Here is a 27349-nt window from a genome sequence, read left to right on the forward strand (position 1 = left end):
CCAAGCACGTCGCTTTAGTTGCGAAGGGCTGTGGAATGGGAATACAAATCCCAGCATGCAAAGCCATCAAAGTAATCGCGCGACAAAGAGGAGGCACTAAGAGACTACATCTCCCAAGATGCTTCTCGGAAGACAAAACTAGTCATCCGGCCTGGCTCCTTCTGTTACCGCCTCTATGGGACCTGTAGTCCTTTCGCCTTAATTCGCAGCTTTATTCGCGGCCGCGGCGGCGGAGGACTTGGCGCATGCGTCTGGCTCGCAAGGGGGCAGTTCCTGTAGCATAGCGAGGTAATAAAGTTTCTCCTTTGAGGAGGGAAAGGAAGGAGGAGGAGCAGGAGCAGGAGCAGCTTGAGCGCTGAGAGGAAAAGAGGGCGGGACTGCGTTGGGGAGCGGCGGCGGCTGGTCCGGCTTCGCTGTGCGCGCTGCTCTCTCAGGGGGCTCCGCAGGAATTTCCTTGGACTTGAGTGAGTACCGGCCGCCTGAGGAAAAGCAGGGCCGGAGAAGACCTGCCCGCCCGCCCGCCTCACCGCGCCGGCAGGAGGGTTGTACTGCCTGGGGAGGGAAGCGCGAGTCCGAGGCGGGAGGGCTCTTGTGTGAATAGCGGGGGAAGAGTATGCGGCCGTCGGGTCTGAGGTGCCTTCGGACCAGGACGTGGGAGAGCCGAGGCGGGGCGTGGGCGGGCGGCGGTAGGCTTGAGCAGCCAGGCGACGAGGACCGAGCGGGGGCAGAAGAAAGGTGAGGAGGGCTGAAAGGCTGAAGGGTGGAAGGAGCAGGAGCGGGGTCTGAGCGGGCGGCTGAGGCAAGGAAGGGCGCGGAAGGCGGGGTTGAGAAAGTAAAGGAAGGATGGCGGAGGGACAGGAGGAGGAGGACGACGGCGAGGAGGGAACTCTTGGAAGCTTGATAAGGGGTGGGAGGGTTGGTCGGGAGGCAGCATGATCTTTGGATGTCACTGTGAAGTGCTGAGGGACAAGCGGCGGGGCTGGGCTGCGGCCCATTGCCACCTCCATGCTCTGCTTGTTAGCTCCCTGTAGTTATCTGCTTGGCTAGGTGGACCTCTGGTCTGATCAGAGATATAGTAGTGGTGGCGGCGGCGGCGGCCTCCAGTCACGTCTACTAAGGCCGTTTAGCCGTGGTGGAACCTTCTTGTTCGGAGGCCGTGTGCTGCTGAAGGCTTATTGCTGCGGAGCATCAGCGCGGGAAAGGTTATGGCTTTCATCCCTCGAAGTGTTCGATTGGCTGCTGTGGGGAACAGGATGCAGGGCTGGGTGGGCCTTTGGTCTGACCCAGCAATGCTCCTTTTGGGAAAGGGGAAATGGGTTGGGTTAGTTGAGGTACCCCAGGAGTGGCTGTGAGAGCGAATTCAGGAGTAGGATGAGATGCAGGGCATGGCTATGTGGCATTGGATGTGCTGGGGTTGAGGCTGAGGAAAGCAAGCTGGGATAGGCAGAGGTAAAGGATGGGTGTAATAAGGGTGTTGGGGATTACCTGTTTAATAAGCATTTTCAGGAAAGGCCTTCCTTTGCTTTTGCATAGCCCTGCAGCATGTAGCACGCACCATTTTCTCTCAAGTGCACACCTACTTTTTGACTGCAGCTCTCACAGTGACTTTACCTTGGGGAAACTTTGAAGTGCATGGTATAATTAACTTGGTAAGTAGTTGAGGCTGTGCAACTTCCCCAGCAGTTAGGTGCTGATCTTGTTACGGAGTAAGTTTTGTTACTTCAGTGTTCTGAGTGTGACGCTGCGGAGACTCAGATCTTATCTGCTTTGAATCATAGTGTGATTTGGGTTGTGGTTGCATGCTGAGTTTGTGTAAACGATGGGTGGGGGCATGACTGCTGGCACATCTTTTCAGTGGGTTTTTACAAGTTGTGTATTTGTGTATGTTTTAACACAAAATTGAGATCTTGAAGCAGTTGCTAAAGGAGAACGAAAAGAGATATTTGAGTGCAATGTACCCTTTATGCTGGCTTCAAAAGCCTACTAATATTGGGCTTTTTCATTAATATTTGTAAAAGCCCCAGAACCACTTTATCTATATTATGTTTTAATTTCTAAACTTTATTTTGACTTTATTATAGGATACTAATAGTTTCTTTCAATTTGTTGCATAAGAAACTAGGAATTACATTTTTTTCCTGAGCTGTTGAAAATTGCAATATTGGTATTTTATATGGAAACATTCACACATACTGACACCTTTTTGAGAAAAATACTGAAATAGTCCCAGGCCTTAGCTAGACCTAAGGTTTATGCTAGGATCATCCCGGGGTCATCCCTGTTCATGTAAATGACACACAGGATATCCCGGGAGCAGGCAGGGACAACCCCGGGATAAGGCCCCAGTCACACCTTGATATTCTGGGAGAAACAGAGCACGTTGATTAATTTTATGCACATCTTGCAATGTAGGATTATGTCAGTGGCCAATCCCCTCTTGCCCCATTGTATCCTGATTCTAGAAAGCATTTCTGTTTTGGTGCCTAGGAATTGAAATTCATAGCACATTCTGAAATAACACAGCTTAAAGAGTTCAAATAATCCCGATAATAAAATATTTATAACTACTGTTTTACAAGACTTCTGGAATCCATAGGCATTTTTTGTAAAGAAAAAGTACTAATTAATGCATTATTTATTTATTTATTTATTTATTACATTTTTATACCGCCCAATAGCCGAAGCTCTCTGGGCGGTTCACAAAAATTAAAACCACAGTAAAACACCCAACAGGTTAAAACACAATTATGAAATACAATATAAAAAGTGCAACCAGGATAAAACCACACAGCAAAGTTGATATAAGATTAAAATACAGAGTTAAAACAGTAAAATTTAAATTTAAGTTAAAATTAAGTGTTAAAATACTGAGTGAATAAAAAGGTCTTCAGCTGGCGACGAAAGCAGTACAGTGTAGGCGCCAGGCGGACCTCTCTGGGGAGCTCGTTCCACAACCGGGGTGCCACAGCGGAGAAAGCCCTCCTCCTAGTAGCCACCTGCCTCACTTCCTTTGGCAGGGGCTCACGGAGAAGGGCCCCTGTAGATGATCTTAAGGTCCGGGTAGGTACATATGGGAGGAGGCGTTCCTTCAGATAACCTTCAAATATTCCTTCAGATATTTGGCATTGTGATTACCTAATTCTGGAGACATGTAATAAAATATTTGTGCAATCAGTAGTATTCTATACACCTGTACTCTGTCAACTATTAAGTATAGATCGCTTTTATGTATGTACTGTGCTAAGTACAGTAACATGGCAAAATTGCTCAGTTATTAAATCAGATTTTAAGCTGATGTTGAGAGGGCTTCTAAACTGAATTCAACTTTTTCTTATATGAATTGCTTTTCTTTTAAGCTATTTATTTCCAATGAGCAGTATCCAAGCCTGTGGGATCCACTGGTAGCACCACAGGGAACTGCAGTTCTAAAAGTAACCTGAAATAAGTGGAAATGCTTATTTCTGGAATGGGGCAGATCAGCAGAGCTTGCAGGAGGAATCTCCATTGACCTGTCCTGATCCAGAACCCCTGTTTCTGGGGTTCTAGTTCTTTGCTGAGCAAACAGTGGCTCCCACTTGCACAACAAATTGAGTGGGAGCACACCAACAGCATTAAATACTGTTCAGAGAGAGTATTTTGACCATCAAAAATAATTCACAGGTTAAGATGAGGCCCAGTTCCCCTTCATGCAATGGCAAGCAGCTGGCTGAAGATGCAGAAGTAGTATCCCTAATTTCAGAGCAGTATCCTTTTGCCTTCAGAGGATGTGTTTGCATAGAAGTATTTACTGTGTAATCTGTACAGCACCATGTACATTGATGGTGCTATATAAATAAATAATAATAATAAAGTCTGCATTTGTTGTGCTTCAGTTACAGAAACTGGGTTTAGAATGGGGACTGAATGTTTACTCATGGTGGATCTTAGTAGTCTATATGGCTGCGATCGTGCTGTAGGTTTGTGATATCTAATATGGAATTCAGGAGCTTGGGCAGAATAAGAAGGGCCATTTATTACCATTTCAGCATGAAATTTATTCATGCTTCATGAATGTGTTCATGCTATTGTATGAACTGTATTTGTGCTTTATGCCCAAAGTGTGTCTCCTTCCCATAACTTCACCTGGCCAGTTAATATGGGAGTTTTAGGTAGGCCCTGCTTGTATAGAAGCTTGTGGCATGCTGTAGCAGCTGCAGCTATGACTTTGGATAGATTGCTAAAAGCACATCCAATAATCCCCCCCCCAAAAACTAAAAAAAGTAATTATAAGAATACTTGTATTGCAAGGATTGTACATGGTTAAAAGATAAGAGCTCTAACTGATACATACAGTCTAATCTCAAAAGTATCTGTTTCTGAATTTTACATGTTGTACAATATAAACATAAATGAGAACAATCATATGGTGGGCAACTTGTGGCCCTCCAGATGTTTTGGCCTATAACTATCACTAGCCCTAGTCATCATAGACAAAGATGCAGGGTGATGCGAGCTGAAGGCCACCACTGATTCAGATGGTGGCACTAAAGTGACCTGAAGTATAGATGACTAACTGAAAAAAACACAGCCATTAGTTTCCAAACTTGCTGTGCTATTCTTTTTTATATAACTGCATTCAACATAAGAGGTATGTTCTCTTAAGGAGCTGCTAATGAATAAAGAATTATTCAGTAATGATCTAAATATGAATTGATTTACTAAGGTAGTTGGATTTTGCAAACCTGTATTTTACCATGTGTGTCCTGCTAATGCAAGGTAAACCAGGATTTATTTATTTTTTAAAGAAAGGAAGCTGGTCATGTTGCTTTAAAAGCAGGTATACTTCCTTGATGAAGATGAAGAAACATGAGGAATGCGTAGGTGTCTAATTTTGGGGAGAACGATATAATTAAGGCTTTTCATGAAAGAATAATAATTTACACTGGTTCTGATAGTTTAACATCCATACAGAAAATTGTCAATTTGGTGCATTTCCCCCAGACCTTAAATGTAACAAGAGCATTTAAGTTTGAAGGTCTCTAGAACTTGCCGCTTTTAATATGCTATATTCTGCTTTGTCTGCTCTTTCATTTTAACTTTGTGTGTTAATTGGGGGGTTATTTTTCATTTTACGTTGTTTGCCATCTTAAGAATCCTTTGACAGAAAGGTGGAATGTAAATATAATAATTATAATATAATGATCATGATGTGACATGAATCAGGGTAGAAAATATCCAAGCATTTGGATGCCTAGAATCCTAAAAATTTGTGATGTGGGTGTTTAGGAATTGGGAGTGTTTTTTTCCTGGCAAGTTACAATGCATTTGCTATGCACTGGTTACTGCTATTCAAACTAGTTAAGGAAAAATGAAAGTTTGTAACAGAAAATCTGAGCATAGTGTCCTAAAATCTTGGTGCTCTTCCTTTTGAGCCTCCTGGGCATTAAACCCATTTTTAAGCTAAAAACAGTGATAGTTTCTGTGATAAATATCTTGCATCATAGAGAAGGTGTGGTGGTGGTGGGGACACTACTGCCATTTTTTTCTGGAAAGAAATATCATCCTCCCCTATTTCCTATGTCACCATATGGTCATTAAAATTGTAGGAGACCTATCATGTTAATGAAGTTAATAGTACTAGCATCATAATTTCTTAAGGTATCATAAGTAATAGTACCCCTTGATGGGAGTACTATAAGGTAGGCTCTGAATAACACGTTTACTAATTGATTTTAGTGAAGCTGCATGTCAGTAAATTGCCGGAACTTGGTTATTTAAACAGGAGCAATTATATAGGGAAAAGGTACACTTGGAGTTATTTAGTCAGCATACCTTGCTGTTAAAACACTCCTGGCAGGTGTGCCATTAGCCTTTCTTTGAAGTATGCCTCTGAGGATGGAGATGCCATGATCTCTGTTGGGAGTAGGTTTGGTTTTATTTACCATTTATTTGGCCTTGGATGCTTTTTGTTAATAATCTCAGATCTGTATTAGCTGCCTGTTCTGTTCCTGAATTTTTGTTATAGACCTCTTTCCTAATAATGGGCATGAATATTTTTAAAACTAAAATATTAGCTTAAGTATATGAAAACTGGCAATATGTATACCATATCCAGAGTGAGATAAAGGAATGTGCACAGTTCTTTAGCTTTTCCTTGCATTATGTTAATCTAGACAGTTTTCATTTTCCTATTTCTTTAGCCTTTAAAGTTTAAAATCTTTGTTGAAATATAGTACAAAGAAATTAAATAATACGTTCAAAATGCAGACCACAATCTGCATAGTTAAACACACTTAAGTCCATTTATTTCTGTGGGCTGGGTACTTAATTCTGCATTAGATACAGAAGTTGGGCCATTTTAAGTTGGGAAGCTTATCAGTTTACTTGGTCAGTCTATTCATGTGGTCAAGTATTTATGTGATGGACTTTTAAAAATAGCATTGTATTATTGAATAGCATTTACAAGCAGGCAGCCCCCAGGCCTGCACTATAACAATAAGCTCATTTAAAATTAACACCTGTTTTTAATAGTTGCTCTTTGTGTTCATTCATTTAACAGAAAACAAAGTGTGTGTTTGGACTAACCTTCTGGCTTCAAATACAGAACTCTTGATCTCTCCAGTATTGTTGACTCTGGCATGACTTTGGTAGCAAGAAGTAATAATTAGAGAATTAAGGTTTTTTTCCCCATAAGTGTTAACTAACTTTAGCATATTACAGTAATATTTAGCCTATTACAGTTCTATTAAAATAATATTTTCTTTACCGTCATTAGACAGTGTTGCCCTATATTTGACCAATCAGATGGCCAATCCTAGTATTACTTAAGAGCTTTGTTTATGGTATGTCAGCACCTTAGAATAATATTGAGTTTATGTGGCACAGTATTGTATTGCTGAGCCACATTTAGTTTGATATCTTACGTAAGAAGGACTGAGTTTTGCATCAAGCAAGCCTGATCCAGAATGAATTGTGCTAATTTAATTTGTATATGTTTGTTCACTGTATTAATTTTAGTTTACAGAATTCAGTTTGTCAATAATTTAGAAAGATTTGGGAAGTATTGTGTGTGTGGAGAGCAAAGAGTTAGAAGAATGCAGAAACAGCCTATTTTGGGATAGGTGAGGATGGCATAGAGATGAACTTTGAAAATCTCTTCACCTTCCATCTTTCTGCTTATGAAGTCAAAGCAATGGCCAAGAGAGCCAGTGAACACAGTTATGATCACACTGTGTATTTTGGTTTGTTTTTTGAACTGAAAACTCTTGATTCTGTTCTTCCAGTATTTGAGTTTGAATCTAGAAGCAGGGTTAAGGTGCGAACACCTGTTCTATTCCTCAAAACATAAGTGCCAAGTAAGAGTTCAAAAGATTAGTAATAGTTACAGGCTGAAGCTCCTTATGTGATCTATGTTGTGCCATTGCTCTGCTAGCTCTTAACAGTTGGAAGGATACTTTGCATATTTCTCTACAACTTCCTTAGAAATGCCAAGTAGGAAGCAGTTGATAAGAGACAATTAATCACTTGAATAGTGGCAGAGGGACACCATTGGAAGGTTTGCACATCCACAAGCAGAAATGAGCTGGAGGAAAGTCTCAGGCTAGTACACTCCCATCCCTGTCTCCCAGGCAGTTTGGATTTCTTCATTCTTGATTCCTGGCTCATATGCAAAGCAGACATTGGCCTCGTTCAGAAGACACTTTAAACCATGGCTTGTGGTTAAAGCCATGGTTTAAGGTGTCTTCTGAACAGAGCCATTGTGGTTCAAAATAAACTCTAGTGAATTGTTAACAAGTCACCTACAAACCCTGCGATATTTACATGATTGGTTCAGCCAACTAGAGCTTATTTTAAATCACAATTCCTGGCTTGCACATTAAATGCCAAGAATCAGGCAAACTGAAACTGATGTTGGTTTATTCTTTGTCTGGCCACACTGGAGAAGAAGAGGAGAGGGAGGAGTGCATGCCCAAACCGGCCACTTCATGCAGGCTCCTTTCTGCACATGCACAACTATGGTTTGGTGTTATGTGTGAATGTAGCCAGTATAGTAGCAGGTTGGCTAAAATATTATCTTAATTTAAAGAAAAAGCAAAGTCAGATTCATTTATGAGTAAAAACATTAAATACAGGTACCTGTGCTGTCTCTTTAAAAAGCTTGTTTTAAAATGAAATATGAATTTAATACAAACATACTTAAGCCCACACTTATTTCTTAGACAAATATTCATGATTCAGTTTAAACATTCTGGCTGTACTTCGATGTCATATTTCTGATCCCCAAGATCATTTGCAATCCTGGTTGGGCTATAAACAGCAAATTATGATTCGGTCTAATTAGGGTATTATCTGTTAAGCTGTTCCATGGAGGGAGGAGGAGGGAGCGCAAGAGCACTGGATTTGTTCGTAATACTCTAAGACATGATTTGAAGGATCAAAATCTGACATCTGAGTCATATCAGTTGAGTTCTTCATATGAAAAAATAACCACGGGAGTGATGAACCTGACTTCTCAGGTTAAGCATTTTGAGTGACACTGCAATTTCCAGCATGCCTATTCAGAAATAAGTTTTAAGTTCAATAGAGCTTACTCCCTGGTAAGTGGGTATAGGATTGCAGCATAAGCTATATATTTATTATTCTGGAACCCAGGAACATAAGTCATCAGAGGCACAAAGTTCCAGGGCATGTCTTCCTTTCGCCAGGATCTTTCAAAGAACTTCATATACAGTCATATGAAAAAGAAAGTACACCCTCTTGGAATTGTATAATTTTACATATCAGGACATAATAACAATCATCTGTTCCTTAGCAGGTCTAAAAATTAGGTAAATACAACCTCAGATGAACAACAACACATGACATATTACAACGTGTCATGATTTATTTAACAGAAATAAAGCCAAAATGGAGAAGCCATGTGTGAAAAAAAGTACACCTTATGATTCAATAGCTTGTAGAACCACCTTTAGCAGCAATAACTTGAAGTAATCGTTTCCTGTATGACTTTATCAGTCTCTCACATCTTTGTGGAGGAATTTTGGCCCACTCTTCTTTACAACGTTGCTTTAGTTCATTGAGGTTTGAGGGCATTTGTTTATGCACAGCTCTCTTAAGGTCCCGCCACAGCATTTCAATCTGGTTGAGGTCTGGACTTTGACTGGGCCATTGCAACACCTTGATTATTTCTTTTTGTTTCTGTTGTAGATTTGCTGGTGTGCTTGGTATCATTGTCCTGTTGCATGACCCAATTTTGTCCAAGCTTTAGCTGTCGGACAGATGGCCTTACATTTGACTCTAGAATACTTTGGTATACAGAGGAGTTCATGGTTGACTCAATGACTGCAAGGTTCCCAGGTCCTGTGGCTGCAAAACAAGCCCAAATCATCATGTTTGTGCTGATATGCTGTGTTTGGTTTTCGCCAAACGTGGTGCTGTGCATTATGGCCAAACATCTCCAGTTTGGTCTCGTCTGTCCAAAGGACATTGTTCCAAAAGTCTTGTGGTTTGTTCAAATGCAACTTTGCAAACCTAAGCTTTTGCCCTAGCTTTAAAAGTCAAAACAATAATAAACATAAAAAATAATTTAGGAACTTCACTCAGCTCTCACATGTGGATTCATCTCGTCCATAATTGCTCTTATGAAAAGAAGATGTAGACCAGGAAGGTTTTGAAAGGCTGGTTTAGCAGATTATTTCATAGCAAAGAATTATTTCAGAAACTGAATGCACCCACTGCCTTTGTTTCATGTACCTTAGTTGAACATTTTCAGTAGCACTTAAAGGATGCAATTCTGACCACCTGAGGACTGTTGATATTTTAGTGTAATATAATATACTGCAGTGTCTTCTGATGCTCTTATGAAAAGGTAGGTTTTGGCTGGCATTAATATACTGCATTAATGGTTTTTTTTATTAAATTCATAAAATCATAAAAAATACGTTGAACGCAAATTCTTATTAAACTTTTGAGGATGAAGTTTGTGCTGGTTTGTGTGAGTATAATGTGGGTATCACCTTTTTGTGAAAAAGCTGCTGAGAGATGTTCATTAAATGAAAGTAGCTATGGAACAGTTTTAATTAATATACTTTTAGTAAAGCAAATTTTGCTTCTTTTTTGTTTTGCAGTGTAATGTTCAAATTCAGAAATGCCTTACGTGGATCGTCAAAATCGTATTTGTGGTTTTCTAGACATTGAAGAAAATGAAAATAGTGGAAAGTTTCTGCGGAGATATTTTATATTGGACACAAGAGAAGATAATTTGGTATGGTACATGGATAATCCACAGGTAAGCCACTTTGGAATAACTTTTTATGTTCTTGCTATTTAAAAACATGACTCTTGTGCTGAATATTGTTGTTTATTCGTTCAGTTGCTTCCGACTCTTCGTGACTTCATGGACCAGCCCACGCCAGAGCTTTCTGTCGGCTGTCGCCACCCCTAGCCCCCCCAGGGTCAAGTCTGTCCCCTCCAGAATATCATCCATCCATCTTGCCCTTGGTCGGCCCCTCTTCCTTTTGCCTTCCACTTTCCCTAGCGTCAGCCTCTTCTCCAGGGTATCCTGTCTTCTCATTATGTGGCCAAAGTATTTCAGTTTTGCCTTTAATACCATTCCCTCAAGTGAGCAGTCTGGCTTTATTTCCTGGAGTATGGACTGGTTTGATCTTCTTGCAGTCCAAGGCACTCTCAGAATTTTCCTCCAACACCACAGTTCAAAAGCATCTATCTTCCTTCGCTCAGCTTTCCTTATGGTCCAGCTCTCGCAGCCATAGGTTACTAGAGGATTTTGAGGGAAATTTCTGCAAATATTAATTTCTAATACTTGCATTTAATTTTTATTATGTTAAATGTTAATTCTCACTTTGCCATGTGATTAGAGGTGGGCGAAGTCGCCGAGTACTTGCCCTGCGGGCCTTGTGAGCTTCCACCGAGCACTTGGCACCCACCCTCACTGTCACGGTGTGTTAATGGTGGCAGCCATTAGAACATAAGAACAACATAAGAAGAGCACTGCTGGATCAGACTAAGGATCCATCTACCCACAGGAAACCAACAAGCAGGACATGAGTGCAGCACCACTCTCTTGCCCATGCTCCCCAGCAACTAGTGTATATAGGCACACTGTCTCTGATACTGGAGGTAGCATAAAGCCATCAGGACTAGTAGCTATTGATAGCTTTCTCCTCCAGGAATTTATTGAACCCTCTTTTAAAGCCATCCAAATTGGTGGTAGTAAATTCCATAGTTTAACTATGTGCTGTGTAAAGAAGGACTTCCTTTTATCTGTCCTGAATCTCCCACTAATCACCTTTATGGGATGACCCTGGGTTCTAGTATTATGAGAGAGAGAGAAAAATGTCTCCCTATCCACTTTCTCCACACCATGCATAATTAGGAATTAGGTAGACCTCTCTTGACCTGTTCTCTAAGTTAACCAGTCCTTTCCTCATAGGGGAGCTGCTCCAGTCCTTTTAAGGTACTTTAAATTCCTCCACAGGGAACAGGGGTCAGCTCTCAGCTTTGTAACTCCTTTCTTTTAACGTAGCTGGCTTTTGACTTATCTTGAGTATTTTACTTTGCATTTATTCTTTCTTATTCATACTTTCATGCTTTGTTTGTTTGTTTGTTTGTTTAACGTGTATCTTTGGTAAGGGCCATTGCTTCAGATCAGTAAACCCTGTATGATCTAATCCGCCATTTTTTTTACTCAGTTATTTATACTGTAACACAGAGGCCTCAGATTCAGAGGTTCACACATGTATTACAAATTAATCAATGATACTGTTACATCCTGTAAAAAGAGCAAGGATGATATTTATTTATTTATTTGTATTTAAAACACTTGTATCCCGCCCTATATCATTAAGATCTCAGGGTAGCATACAGATAAAAGCATACAGTATAAAACAATAAATATACACAGTTAAAAACAAATTAAATAAATTAATATTCCTTTTTAATTTCGCTATTTGGTGTCCGCAATGAACCTAGTGGCTAAGAGTACAAGCCATGTTTCTAGTTTAAATATCCCTACTCCCATGAAGTGGCTAATTGCAAACCACTATCCCCACCCCCTCCCGCTCCTCCTCCTGTAATTGGGCTTCCCACTACTCAGGAAGAAGTTGCCTGCCATACTCCCGTGCCTTTAGCAGCAGAAACAACAGGTGGAAGTAGTCATAGCACAGCAACAAATATTACAAATGTAGCAGCTATTAAAGGTGCAGGAGCAAAGACTGGTAAAAAAAAAGTGATGGTGGGGCAATGCACGCCTCCGGAAAGCGTGCTGTTATTCCCCCTGCTCCAGTGAGGGCCTTAAAAGTCCTCTTAATGCAAGGGTAAGAGCAGAGAGGGAAGGCATGCTTTCCAGAGGATCCGGAAATTGTGCATTTCCCCCAGCTAGTGTGGAGAAAAGGTGTGATCCTGGAAGCTAGAACAAATCCACTCCTGAGCACTTGCAGGGGGCTTGCGAGTGCTTGGGTGCAGGTCAGCACTCACACCTGGATACGTGTGACTGGGTCCGCAAGGGGTGGATGCAGGGGGTCTGCTGCCCTTGTGTACCCAATTTGCCACTCACACCATCCCTAGGTTCAAGTGATTATCATTTGAAAGTTTGATACCTTAGGCCAGCCTTCCCCAACTTGGTGCTGCCCATACGTATTGGACAATAACCCCCATCATCCCAGCCAGCATGGGCATCTAGTTCAACACATCTGGAAAGCATGATGTTTGGTAAGGCTCTCTTAGGCTGTTGTCCTAGACACATTCATTTGAAAATATGTTCTACTGAAATAAGTGATTGAAATAAAATTGAGTATCAGGGTGCAAGACAATTAACTGATTGTATGTTGAAGGTCAGCAAATTGGGTCTCTTTGGCTGAATGTGCTCCCAAGAGTGCCATCCAGACTCCAGTTGACATTCAAGAGACAAACAAATGGTGGGATTAGTGGTAGATTTGATAACTGGACTCAGCAACAGGTCATTTCAGTGGTGGTCCTTTTGACCACCAAGTCCAAAACATATTCTTTGGAATATTCTAGCATGTTAGAGCAATATTATATATTTTCATGAATTGTACTTTTGAAGTATTTGGATTGAAAATTTGAAGGGGATATATTTATTATTATTATTATTTATTTATATAGCACCATCAATGTACATGTATTATCTTAATTGATAGCGTTCATGTTACACTGCAATGCTTTGTTCTTGATTGCAGAATCTTCCCTCTGGATCTCCACCGGTTGGATCCATTAAACTTACCTACATTTCAAAGGTATGTGAATATTCCTCAGAACAGTGCATTTCCACATTAATGACATTTTGACAGCAATTGTGTTTTGAGTAATTTGTCATCAAAGCTTGTAAATATGGTGTGATGTCTTAACACTCTACTTGAAGGAATGTTTCTTTGTAGAAATTGCTTTTTAAGATGAGGTTGAGAGAGTTTGTAAAGCTGCAAAGGAACTGCAGTTGTTTTTAACTGTAGTTTATCTCATTTAGCTAGTGGTGTGTGCTTGGTGGGGTTTGCATATTCAAACTTGTTGTGTGATGCAAACCCAGATGGCAGGGGTTCTTTGAAGTATAAACAACCTTCACATAACCCATGGTCTGCTGTTGGTTACGCAAGGGTTGTTTAACCCTCACACAGTGCCCACTGCCTGGGTTTGTATGACACAACAAGCTGCAGCTGGGTGTTGAATAGTCATAATGGCTGCACAAACAAACTCTCACATGCTGCAGCTCATTGTGGCTTAAATAAATCATGGTGGGCCTTTCGATCATGTGAACTGCCTCAGTGGCTGTGGTCAGATGATATGCACAAGCTTCATGCATCAGCATGGAGGTCTTTGCTACAGAATTGCTCATTCCTTTGTGTGAGTAAGTGAACAAACAAGCCAGAAAGCACTAGTTAATCATAGCTTCGTGTTAAATCATTTTTTAAACCGCCCAGAGAGCTTTGGCTATGGGGTGGTATATAAATTTAATAAATAAATTTATTAAATAAATAATTGTAAAACAATGGTTAAGGGCTTCCAAGCAAGCCAGTATTTGAAAATTAATTTTAAACCATGGCTCATATCCTGCCTTATTTGGAAACCATTACTGGTTCATATGGTTTACTTCCTGGCATGCTACCCTGCTTGCACAAAGGGAAGTACAGGTGTGTGAAACCCATGCATACCCTGTCTGATGAAACCAGGATTGGATTGGATAACCACACTTAGTTGAAAACAAAGCAAATGTTTCTGGTCTCCTTCTGGCCATACCAGAAGACAAAGGAGTGCACATGCCCAATAATGTTAATGTATTATGTTTGAATACAGCTATACTCTGCTTCTTTGAAAGAAAAGACTTTAGATAACAAAAAAAATCTAAATTCCCTTGTGAGGTTGAGTGGAATTAGTATGATAGGAAAAAACATACAAAGTACGTAGAAAGCATTAATTTAATTGTGTGTGGAGTATTGTTACATAGTCAAAGTTATGTATAATTTTCTTTGAAGACACTTTTCTATTAAGAAAATAGAATATAAATAAAATTGTTACAAAGCTAATTCACAGTACTGTAAATCTTGGATCCAACATTCAGCGGTTGAATTTTTGCTGTGTTGCTTTGCATTACTAAAAAAAGAAACACTCTCAGAACTGGATATTGGGGAAATCGCTTCCACATGTTGTAAAACATCTGGTATCTTGAGATATTTGGTGCATAAACGCTAAGCACATTGCTCCCGTAACTCATTTAACATGACCTCTAACTCCTCTTACTTCTCATTTGTCTTGAATTTCTCTACCTTTGGTGTCAATGGAACTGATGAATGTTTGGAAATTTACACAATCAAGGAACAAACTAATATGTGAAAGAGTTGGAAAAGCATTTCAGTTTGTGCAAACGATACATTGTTGGAAGTTAGCGAGAGTTCAGAACCAGAAACTAGCTCTTTGAGACATTCAGATTCTGAAATAAGCATATCCCATTATTTTGAATGATATATTGGGTAGTATCCAACCTTGGACTACCACTATTGTGAATGACACTGAGCTAATGTAAACTATTGCACAATGGCAGTAATGCTTGTTGGCGCACAGAGTTTTCCAGGGAACACATCATCTCTGCAACCAATATTGGTGCTGCACTAGAGATAGTTTATGCTGGGGCAACGTCATTGACGTTAACGGTAGTGCAGCATTGGATAGTGGACTAACTGAAATGGAATGGGATATTAAAAAATAAGGGTTTATTTACAATTACTATGACATTCGTTGTTTATGATAATGAAATAACATTAATCTCTCTGATGTTAATCAAATATACAAAATTATGGTGACTGTAATTATTATAGTCCTTTCTGAGCATTTAGAAAAACAACAAATCACTGTTTCTCCATGAAAATTTAGGCATACGTTTAACAGTTAAGTAATAAAACTTTCCCTTTGCATACTGCAATGCTGATGGCTTCTATTTTCTACTTCTTCATTATTTCATTCAAATTGCCCCAACTAGATAAGGCTAAAATATTTAGATAATCCTGGGCTTGCAGCTCCATATCATTGAGTACATTAGTAATTATTTTAATTCTTCTCAATTGAATAAATATACCACATAGTAAAATGTATGTGCCAAGGTATACATAATCTGTTTTATGTTCTTAAAGTAGTGAGCCAGTTTGCATGTAACTCTAAAACATGATTTAGCATTAGGTGCAAAAAGCTCCAGGTGCCTGAGCAAGGGAGGCCAGGATGAGGAACGGACCATAATTCAATTTTGCTTTCCCCAATTCCTGGCTTGTTACAGGGCTTAAAATAAAGTCTACTTTGTTAAACAAACTAGATTCAAAACCCATAGTTTGAAGTTGGCCTGTTTACCAATTGACTAGAGTTTATTTTTGAACCATGGTTTATATTTGTACATAACGACAGGCCGGGAATTGAGGAAAATGAGATTGAATCATCGACAGTGGAGGGAAGAGTGCTCAAGCCTCAGGTTTTGCTTGGACTTGCAGAAACTCCTGTACATAATGCTAAATCATACTTCTGCATTTTGTGTCAATTAGACCAATAAAGTAAGTTCTTAGGTTTAATAGTACGTAGTAGAGATATTTCAATTCTTATCCACTTACTATGTTTCTCCCTGGAAATGTTACATCTCTAGTCCTCTGCAGCTCTGTTACAATACTTGTTCAGGATATATATTGCAACATGCATCAGAACGTTACATCTTGTTTTCAGGGAATAAGCCTGTCTGGTACACAGATGATTGGGGAAATTTAGCTCAAAGGTGTGGTAAGGGACTCTGCTTCCCAATATCACCCTGGATCTGTGCTGCCAGAGGACAGGCTGATGTCAGTCGGGTAGAGATTTCTCCAAGTTAGCATACTAACTGAAATTTACAAGAGTCAAGTGTGGGTAACATTAAGTGAGTTTAGTCTGGGTACCCTTGCAAGGTATTCAGGGAGTTTATCTAGAAAATTATGTTTTGATTTAAAAAGAATAGTAAGTTAGTCAGTTTTATTGTATTTAATTATAGGTTCTCAGGGCTCTGAATAGGGATATGGTGTGGCTTGATTACATTAGGCATATGGAAACAGGTAAAGTGTTTATGACCTCTGGAGGTACCATGCTACCTGGAGAGCAGGTAGTGATCACAGCCTTGTCCATGTTAATAGAAGCTTTTCTGCAGGGGACTTAGAGTGCTCTTGCAACCTAATTTGTCCTGTATAGCAGGATCTCTGCTTAGATTACCTTTTCCGGCAAATTGGATACTTGGGTGCCAAGTTGCTGAGGAGCATATAAATTGATGCTGCAATTTTGCTCTCCTAACAACAGCTCACTGCTGTTCACATGGATGGATGTACTGGGACTATGTTTATAGTTAGTTTATGCAGATCAATGTAATACTGAAAGGGATTTTATTTTGTGCAATTCCATATCCAAAGCTTATGAAATTTATGAGATCTATAATGCAAATTTTGTTATTTTTCTTAGGTTAGTGATGCAACTAAGCTAAGGCCAAAGGCAGAATTCTGTTTTGGTAAGTTTAGTAGACTGCATGGTTACCATATTACGTTAAAAAACTGAAACAGGATGTGTTTTGCTTTTCCCTTATAAGACACAAACGGAAGTATCTATTTAGAATACAAGTTTATTTATATTCCATGTTTCCTTCCTAAGATAAAGAAGGGGGAAATTAACTCCTTTTATAGATGAAGTATTGGCAGTATTTAAAATAGCAACACTGCTGATCATGTAGCTACAAATAGCAAGCTACCAATGGGATATTTCAGATTGAGTTAATGAAAACCTTTCTGTATTTTAATTTATAACTAGCTATAAATTAACTCTTAAATTGCAAAACATTTCTTGACTTTCAGTAAGAGTTAACAGACATTTGAATCTTTGGGGAAAAAGCACAGCTCTTCTTTCATGTTACAGACCATCATATGAAGCAAAGAAAAAGTCAGCAAACATTTTTAATACACACCAGCCATTGGCCGTGCTTGCATGTCACAATAAGCCAGAACTCTAAAGTGTATTCTGAATGGCATATTGTGAATGGTACATACTACGTAATTGCTCCTGTTTGGCTCCAGCATGTGGGAATGGCTAAACAACCCATGGACCTTCCATCCATGCTTTGTTTATCATGACGTGTGTGAACCTGGAACTCTGGCTTGTTTCTCCCGAAACAACCCAGAGACAAAAGCTATGTTTTGTTCTTGGCTTTATGATTGTGGCTTGCTTGGAGAGAGACAAGCCAGAGTTCCCAGTTCACATCTCAGAATAAATAAAACACAGATGGAAGGTCCACAATTTGCAGTGGGAGAAATCTGGCAGCATGCACCAGAATTTCTTTAGAAATTCTGGCTTACTGTGATTTGCAGAAGTGTTGTAATTGTGTATTAAAATGTATGCCAAATTGTTCTAAGAAAACATTAGACCATGTTAGTACATGGAAATATTGCTGGATTCTTCTGCACTTTAAACACCAACATTAAGCCACTGCTAGCCATGGATGGTGTAATATGTACATAGACATAATAAAAAGGATCCAGTGAATGTACTGGGCCTGTCATATACCTGGAATATTAAAAAATATGTACTAAATGCCAGGGTCCAGAACATTTCTTTTAATATTATATGAAAGCATGATGATTTTAGAAATTAGTATTGATGGAATCTTTTTAGCAGTTATCAGAGTACGTAATACCTTGAAAACCTAGCAGTCATCTTTTAAATACTTTTATTACACAGTAGTAGTTGAGAGTTTTTCTGAACATATCCTCAAGCTCTACTTTTTCATTCATTGAGAAAACAGGTTTGTAGTAGCTATGCAAGAGTTCATGAAGCAAACATATGTAGTAAATATCTATAGATGGTTTCATACAAAGCATTATATCTTGTCACTGTTGGATATACAGGTATTTGTTCAAATTTCATTTTTAAAAATGGGATTTCTTCATAACAATCAGATTCTATGGTCCACTGTTGCAACAGCATTAATTTGTGAAATTGTCCAGTTGCGTCTTTGTGGCACTGCATATAAAGCCATGTATAGAGGTGGCCTGCTGAGGTTCTCAGTGGTGACTGGCAAAGTCTGAAGCCATCCTATAGGAAGATATTTCTAACTTAGAAAAGTGAGAAATATATGTTTATAAAAACCTTTGTGAATAGATTATTTGAGTTCTAATACTTTCCCTGTATTGCATTACTTACATAGGATTTAAAAACATTTTGTGCAGGCTAAGTGAATCTGTATGTAACGCAAAAGAAACCAGCTTTACTAACATTGCTTGAAATCATTCATATGGATTCTGTTCATCTCAGACTGTTATACACATTTTTACACTTGAAAAATCATAGTGGCTTTCTCATTGTCCTCAACAGCATTCAAACACTAATTTTAGGTTTGAAGCAGCTACTGTAGTGTTGGGTGTTATGAATTTTATAAATAGTTAAAATCTATATAAAAAGATAAACTTCTTCCAGTGTTCCCAAACTAGTGCTTGCTAAGAAAGTTGACAAAATTGTCACTATCTTTTTTTTTTTAAAAAAAAGGTTTTCACAAGGGAGTTTGGTAATGTATACAAGTATTAGATGTATAAAAGAAGCGTTATTTAGGATGTATGTATGCTAGTAAAGCACTGAAAATGGATTTGCAAGCTTTGAGATAAATAATATTGAATTGTGGTATCCTTGCCCCCCCCCCCCGTCTTTGCTTTTTGTTACAATGCTTAGACAAAGGATTTAACCGTTTTTTCACTTAATGCTGCACATTCCTTCTCTGTTGTTTCTAATAGTCATGAATGCAGGGATGAGGAAATATTTTCTACAAGCCAATGATCAGCAAGACTTAGTTGAATGGGTAAATGTCCTGAACAAAGCTACCAAAATCACAGTAAGTAAGTCTTTTGGATGCTAGAGTAATTTCACTTAGCGGCTGTTACATGGGATGGCAGCCCACCATAGGTTATTCAACCTATGGGGAGGCCGTGGCATATGTGGTCACCCTTTTGCCTATGCAACCACTGCTTGGGGGCTGTCATGTCATGTGAACCTGGCGAAAAACGGTTATTTAACTCTGGCATAACCAACACTTGCTGGATTTGCACAACATTACAATCAGTGGAGGTTGCATATTCAATCTGATGCCAGTTGATGCCGTGGCTCATGGTGGATTAAATAACACATCATGAGCCGTGGTTTCCCGTCTGAATCCGATCATAGACTTTTGTTAGGAGAAATATAACAAATCACTTTTTGTATTCCGTGTGTGTGTGTGTATGGTAAGGAGGTGATATATATATATATATATATATATATATATATATTAAGGCCTCTTCTTTTATCACTCACCACTTAAAATCAGTTCAGCTTTTATGTGATGACTGATTGTACGTTTTCACAAATCCACTTCTTATGAATGAAAACCCCTGCTTACTGGAACATGAGAGCCCCACCTCATGTTCCAGAGTTTGCTGTTTGATCATGGCAAAGCAAACCAGTATGTGAACTCTGCTAAGCAAATCATGCTTGACCAGCTTTGGTCAGACACTCTAGAAAATTGTTCTAATTTCATCAGTCGATTGGAAACAGTTTTAATAGGACCTTGCTTTCATGTAGTCACAGCCAAGCATACATATATAGGTCCCGTTTAGACAACATGCTAAACCATGCTGCTTAACCACAAAATGGTTAATGCATTCCGTTAACCATTTTGTGGTTAAGCAGCATGGTTTAGCGTGTTGTCTGAACGGAGCCATAGAGAATAATTATAGACATGCTATATTATTTTAAATATTGAGGGGTTTTTTGATGGGGAGAGAATGGTCATATATTGATTCTTAATTGTTAGAAAGTTGCTTTTTTTGGAAGTTGAAAAATATCCAGATAACTCTAGAAAGTTGCTGAACACTTTACTTAAATACTAATGATTAACAATTTTACTTTGGTTGCTCATTAGTAACTTGCTTAACATTATCCTTTGTACAAAGAACGAAGCATCGCTTTTACTAATATAATCTTCTATTTCACTTAAAAGCATCTTGATACCACATGGCACAACACCCATACATAACCTCTGCAACATGATACTAGATAATTTTAGGTTTGTCATGCAGTTTCAAGTAAGTGGTTTTGAAAGTGGAAGGCTCAGCTAAGGAGAGTATACTTACTGCTTTTCTAGCCTCTAAATAATTTGAATTCTTCTTCATAACATTGTACTTCCCTAATGCACCTCACACTTAAACCACAGCTATACTGTAAGATATTAACAGGTTTTTAAAAAGAAGTAGAAACTATTAAAGTGAGCACAGAATGATATTAAAGTTGTAATTCAAATTTGTAAAATATTATTTGAAGTTCTTTAAAATAAGAACATCAGCTTTTTTAAAAATACTAAAATATGGTTGGGAGAGTCAGGTTCCTTCAGGAAACTTTGCAGCTATATATAAAAACACCCTAGTCTGAAGAGGTGTCATCGTATTTAATGAATCCAGGGGGCTATAAAAATCTAGAGAGTGACATTTAAAAATTATGAAAGTAGACACAAATCAAATATAAAGCTACAATAAGCCTAGCAAGAACTGTGAGGCGTTGTAAGTGATGCTCTCCTTAAGTAGATGAGAAGCAGGAAATCTGCCAGAGGGCCAGTGGAAACTTTGAATGACACAAATGTCAAATTAGCATCAAAGGCAGGCAAGGAAAAGAGTACTAGATGCTTCATAAATAACGCTTGTAGAGAAAGTGAATGAATTATTTGCGTCAGTATTGGCTTCTGTAGATGATGAAAAAAATTTGCTACTGCACAACTATTCTTTTTCTAGTTCTTTTGAAAAAACCCTTCCATACTGATAAAAAGTATGATTTTTTATAAATAATTGGCAGATTAAAACCTAACAGTTATACAGGGTTGGATGATACGCAACTGAGTTCTTTAAAAAGTCTCATTTGGGAAATTACTAAAACATTTAGCTCAACGTCTCCTGCATTTTGGGCCCATGGGCACATTGTAAAAGTACCCTGGTACCACGACAGATTGACTGCCCCTCCCTACAGCAATCACAAACATGTTAGGAGTGCCTTATCTGTGTTCGTTTGTGGTGTGGATCAAGGCCAGCGTCGAGTTAACTATTAGTCAATGGTGTATTTGATTGATACAGACCCAGCCCTCCTCCCCCCATCAGTCCTCCCACTGGTATACCATCAATCATTGCGAGTTCTGCTGGCTGGACCAGACCTGCAGCCACTGCTTTGGTTGCTCTTGCCAGGCAACTCTGTAGTTACCGAAAATAACCAACTGTGTGCCACAAAATAATCAACAGTGCCCGGCACATGACACAATTACCAATGGTTGCTGAAATAGTCAACTCTGCGCAGTATTGGTTATTTGCACTGGTTATTTTGGCTGAATAACCAGCTGTGGTGTGAAAAAGTCCCGACAGATGATGCAATAACCAGTTGTTGACTATTTAACCCACCGTTGGTTATTGTGTCATCCAAAGCCAGTCTCTGGCTCTTCACTCTCTCTTTCTCCCTCTGGCTCTTTTTCTTTCTCTCTCTCTGTCCCACTCTGGCTCATCTTTCTCTCCGGCTCATCTTTCTTTTTCCTTCCCTCCTTCTGTCTGTCTGACTGTTCTCTCTTTCTGGTTTCCCCCCATCTCTTACTGGCTCCTCTCCCTCACTTCCTTTCCTCTTTCTTCTTTTTTCATTCTGTCTCTCTGGCTTTCCCTCTCTCTCTGGCTTCTATTTCTCTCTCCCCATGCAACTGAATGGAGCAATTTCTCCATTAATTTATTTGCGTAATGAAGAGCTCACCTGCTGAAAATCAGCCAGAGGGATCAGGGGAAGTCTAACCCCCTCCATCAAGGATTTTTGTTGCCCACAGGGTTCTTGGTGAGGTGGGGTGGACTATTATTTGACAGGGGGCTTATGTAAGTGAATTGAGGAATTGCTCCATTCTCTTACATAGAGGAAAAATGGTTTGGTGGGTGCCTGAGCCTGGCAGCATATTGGAAACTGCTGGTTTAGCTAAAGTACATAGTTTATGTACAGGACAGAGAGGTAGCTAATGCAACCTGAATCCCAAAGGGGGTGTAGGAAATTGCAGGTATATTCACTTAACTTATATCACTTTCAAATTGTTGAAAACGATTAGGCTGGAATTGTTAAAGATATTAGAAAGACTTGAAAGAAAAGGAATATGGCGTTTGTGAAAGAAGGTCTTGCCTCACTAGTCTGTTAAAAATGTTTTTTGTCAAACGTATAGGTAGAGGTGATCCAGTGGCTGCAGGGGTTCCCAGTACTGTGCAATGCTCTCTGGAATGTCCCAGGGGGAATTTGAAGTACAACAGCTAATGGAACACCAGGTTATCAATCTGTTTCCTTCATCCCAGTAGATATATAAAGTGTTTTTGTCTGATCTCTTTTGGGAGTCTCTGAATAGGAGAATTCAATCCATATAATTGAATCCATTTTCTATCCATGTAATTCAATCCATATAATTTCTACAAGTATTTACCTGCTTCAGATTGGCTTTGTTTGCTCCTGTGTTTACAAAGGCATTATACAATCAATTTATAATGTACATTTCTTCAGGTACCAAAGCAAGCAGATCCACTGTCTCACACTGATAATCGAGCATGTCACACTGAAAATCTGGGTTTAAAGAAGCAAATGTCTTACAGAACAGAGATTGTTGGTGGTGTTCCCATAATTACCCCTACTCAGGTAATACTTCAGCTTTTCTCTTTCCTAATTATCAAACGTACTGGGTTATCCGCATGTTGTGCTTCTAGCTGAGTGATTTCTTGAAGTAGGGGAAGTCAAGTGCCCACAAAACTTGCCACTTTTATTGTAATAAACTAAACAGATGTATGTGTGCATTTTTGGGGATACCTGAACTTGCTCCTGCTATTTGTATAAGAAGGCTAGACTTTACGTGCAGTAGTTCCATGTAGGCATTAGAGTGCATGTAGTACTATAAATAGGGATGCATAACTTAAAATTTATCAGCTTTATATCTCTACATTATCTAGAACTGTTTAACTTGCTATCACCATATCTTTTTGAATTGTTTTAAGAGGCGATCAATATTTCCCAGTTAAAATCAGTAGTCAGAAGTTTTCTATCCTTCTATACGCAGATGAAGCTGTGTTGATTTCCTATACCCAAATTGGCCTTCGCAGATTGCTGAATCAATTTAGTAATTATTGCAAGAACGAACTTCTCTCCATTAATTACGAAAAGGCAAAAACTATGACATTTGATAAATCCAAAAAAATCTGCAATTGGCAACTTGATGGGAACAAACTAGAGCAAGTCTCCTCTTATAAATATCTTGGTGTGGTGTTTCATTGGACGAGCAACTGGTCCTTTCAGGTTCAAGCAAGTACATTGCTTGTGGAAAGAACTTTGAACGGGCTTATAAGATTTTACCGGACAAAAGGGGGAAATTTGATTCAGCCCACGATGGAACTTTATAAGCTTAGGGTTTTGCCCATGTTATTATATGGAGCCCCCTTGTGGGCGCTTACAAATTTAGATCAACTTGAAAAAGCGCAAAACAATTTTTTGCGCAGACTCTTGGCAGCGCCCAGCTCTACAAAGTTGGCACTCCTGCGTGCAGAAGCAGGAGTTATGCCAATTAGAGCGGAAGCTCTTAGATTAGCCCTGCACTTTTGGTTAAAATCCATCTTCCAACAATTGTCAGAGATTCTTCTGATGACATTGGCTGAGGAGGGCTCAGACTCATGGATGCATAGAATGCAAGGGGTTGTAATGAATCTGAGATTTTCAGTACCCTTTCTCTTATCCCAGGGCCATGATAAAGCTAAAACCCTGCTATTGCAAAGATTAAAGCATATAGAGATGCAGTCTCAGAAGAGCTTAAGTCCTGTAAAACTAACCCTTTCTATAATTCTTTCACGCCATTTTATTTATCTCTACCAAGTTATCTGGTGGATCTACCCAACATTAAATTGAGGATAATCTTTACACAGGCAAGACTAAATGTTCTCCCTTTAGCAGTTCAGCTAGGACGATATAAGAGATTACCAATTAAAGGTAGAGTATGTGGATGTAACGCAGTCTCTATTGAAGACTTAATTCATGTTTTGCTTGAATGTCCTATGTATAATGATCTTAGAAATATATACATTTCTCCTTTGCTGAAATCGCTGAAGGGCTCCTCATCACATGCTAAAGTTTGTCATTATCAGATGCAAAAAAAAATGTTTCTTTTAGAGTGTCAAAATTTTTAGCTAAGTCAATGAAGGGTTTGGGTAGTGACCCCTTTTATGATGGTCAGTTATTTTTATTGTAAACTGTTCTCTTTTGTAACTTGTGTATAATGGCTAACTGCTTGTAACACAATAAATGGACTGACTGAATTGTTGCATTTTATTGCTTAAAATAATTTCCAAAACACATTTTCATAAGAGAGAGAGAGCAGAGGGTGTGTGTGTGTGTTAAGTTCAGATTTGCCCTTCCGTTCACAAGAAGGGACCAAGATCCACCAGAGGCTCCTGAAGGTGGAAAGGGAAAGGTAATGTTCTCCAGTTCCCCCACAGATATCTTACATTGAGCAGCATTTCAGGGAGGCACAGGGGTGGGGGGTATTTGTGGAAATGGATAAAATTCCACCCATGGGTAGTCTGATCAAACATAGGTGTGTGTGTGTGTGTGTGTGTGTGTGTGTGTGTGTGTAAACATACTGTAGAACAAATGGCTAATTTTGCAATTGTTGGCTATTTAGTTCCAAGGCAGAGTTGTTAGTTTTGCGGTTGGTGGATTTGGAAGAAATTTGGTCTCAGTAGTGATAAACAGTAACAGCCGTGCAAACCTGGTAATCAGTTGCTTCTAGTCATGTTACCTATTAATACTGGTATTGGGAGAAAAATCATGAGAAGCAGTTCTAAGTAAAACACTTTAGTGTTCATATACTTATCAACTTCTGCTTAAGTTTTATATTATGTTGCCTCCAACGAAAGGAGGAAGCTAATTAAATCAGAATTTTCGCTCCCACAACCTAGTTAATATGAAACTTACGTAGTATAGGCCTGGGTTTGCACATGAGCTGCTTCATTATAGAATCTGGGGAACACAGATACAAAGTTCCTACCTTGCTTGTAACTGTGTGGTAAGTAGAGGTAAAAAAATCTTACCAGCTTGTTTTTCTGGGCTCTTAAAACTTTGATACTGGCTCTTAGGAATATGAAATACTTCAGCTTTGAACTCAATTAGTAACAAAATGTAATTCTGGCTTTCAAAAAAATACCATATTTGGACCTCAATTTTTGCAGCTAGTTGTAAATAGTTCAAGGTTGCTTTTGTGGAACCTATTTCCAGATTCTGTTTTAAGCAGTGCCCCAAGCTGCAAATTGTATTCTGATCTGGAATGATGTTATGAAAAAGTAGTTTTTTCTTAATTTACTAATTAATAAGGAACTCTAGACTTAGCCTTTGACTCATCTTGTTTACTTTTTTCTAGAAAGAAGAGATAAACGAATGTAGTGACGGTGATAAAAACTACTTGAAACGGTCCCAAAGCCACCTTCCTTACTTTTCTGCTAAACATCCCCCAGATAATGCTGTGATCAAAGCTGGCTACTGCGTTAAACAAGGAGCAGTGGTAAGCAACTGGGATGCATTTCTGAGGTTAATAATTGTGTTGCAGCAAGAACTTTTTGCCAGGCAGAATAGTTTTTGTTAAAAAATGCTTGTGGAAAGTAAAGAAAGAATGTTGGGCGTAGAAGGGAAGCACAAGGCTGTTTGGCAATTTTCAGAGCTTGACATTTGTGAGTATCTCAGTTACATGTCTCTTGGTAAATGTTCTTAAAGTTACATAGAGTTACCTTATTTAATCATACGGGTTTTCCAGAAAAAAATTGAATTGAAATTTTTCTAATTTACATAAGGTGATTTGCATCTGAAAATTTTCAGCTTTTATTGGAATTTTTTCCGATGCCCTAGAGCAGTGGTTGATAATTTGTGGCCCTCCAGATGTTTTGGTCAACAACTCCCATCAGCCCTAGCAAGCATACCAGTGGTGAGGGCTGATGGGAGTTGTAGAGAGTGATCTAATTTAGCATGTTTATTTTACTTGTATTTAGTAAACAGTGCTAAAGGATAATCTGTTGACACTAATAAGTGTTAGAAACCCAAAGAACACTGCATAATGTGGTTACACCCATTTATCTACAACTTTGAAAATGCCTAGCTTGCCTAGTATTGTATTTGCAGGTGGTATCCATTACTACTAAACTTCTGAAAATGGAACATTTTCTCTGGAAAAATAATGCACTGGAAAAAAATTGTTTTGGAAACGCTCCCCCGCCCAACTTTAACCTAGTCTGAATTGTTGTTTATGCTCAGTTAAGGGCAGGCTTTTGTTTATAAATCTCAATTTTATCAGGTAGAGATGTTTCAGTTACTAATTATTGAATAAAGCTAGGCTTCATTTGCCTCAAAATGCCTCTATATGTTAAGCTTTTAGTACGTATCAGTCTCACCATGTGGACATCACTCACCATCAGTGGCTTGCAGAAACATAAAGGCAAATGAAGTATTGAGCAGCAGTGTGCATTATGAACCTGTGTATATGAGATTGAACAATAGTATGGAAACAGTGTCAAGTTGCCCCAACTTAGCGACAGTATAGTTTGAACTGGTCTTGAATTTGACTATTATTTGCTATTGCCCTATTGGTAAATGGGGTGCTTGGAATAGCATCAGCTGGAGGAGAAAAGCAGTTGTAGCTTTACTCTTCAAGCAGCTTGGAGAGACCAGGGGCAGGAAATTGGGTCCTTTCCCAACCTGAAGGATGTTGGTAATCTTTCAGCTCTGTTTTTTTTTTAAAAAAAAATGTTGACAT

General features: G+C 39.0%; 1 protein-coding gene across 5 annotated transcripts in view; it reads left to right on the top strand.

The window, feature by feature from the left end:
* The first annotated feature begins 262 nt into the window (after positions 1–262).
* The window catches only part of PLEKHA1 (pleckstrin homology domain containing A1), a 44329-nt gene continuing 17242 nt past the window's right edge, over positions 263–27349 (top strand). For 3 of the 5 annotated variants that reach the window (XM_063132761.1, XM_063132763.1, XM_063132765.1), the window contains exons 1-7: positions 377–464; positions 10107–10267; positions 13197–13253; positions 16966–17011; positions 19278–19375; positions 23074–23205; positions 25967–26107. In XM_063132761.1, coding sequence (XP_062988831.1) covers positions 10127–10267; positions 13197–13253; positions 16966–17011; positions 19278–19375; positions 23074–23205; positions 25967–26107 — 615 coding nt within the window. In that variant the 5' untranslated portion in view covers positions 377–464; positions 10107–10126. Of the gene's footprint in view, positions 289–376; positions 465–10106; positions 10268–13196; positions 13254–16965; positions 17012–19277; positions 19376–23073; positions 23206–25966; positions 26108–27349 lie in introns of those variants that run through there. The other 2 variants (XM_063132762.1, XM_063132764.1) reach the window with 2 other exon arrangements.

Source organism: Elgaria multicarinata, chromosome 8, assembly GCF_023053635.1.
Source record: "Elgaria multicarinata webbii isolate HBS135686 ecotype San Diego chromosome 8, rElgMul1.1.pri, whole genome shotgun sequence".
Lineage (NCBI taxonomy): Eukaryota > Metazoa > Chordata > Lepidosauria > Squamata > Anguidae > Elgaria > Elgaria multicarinata.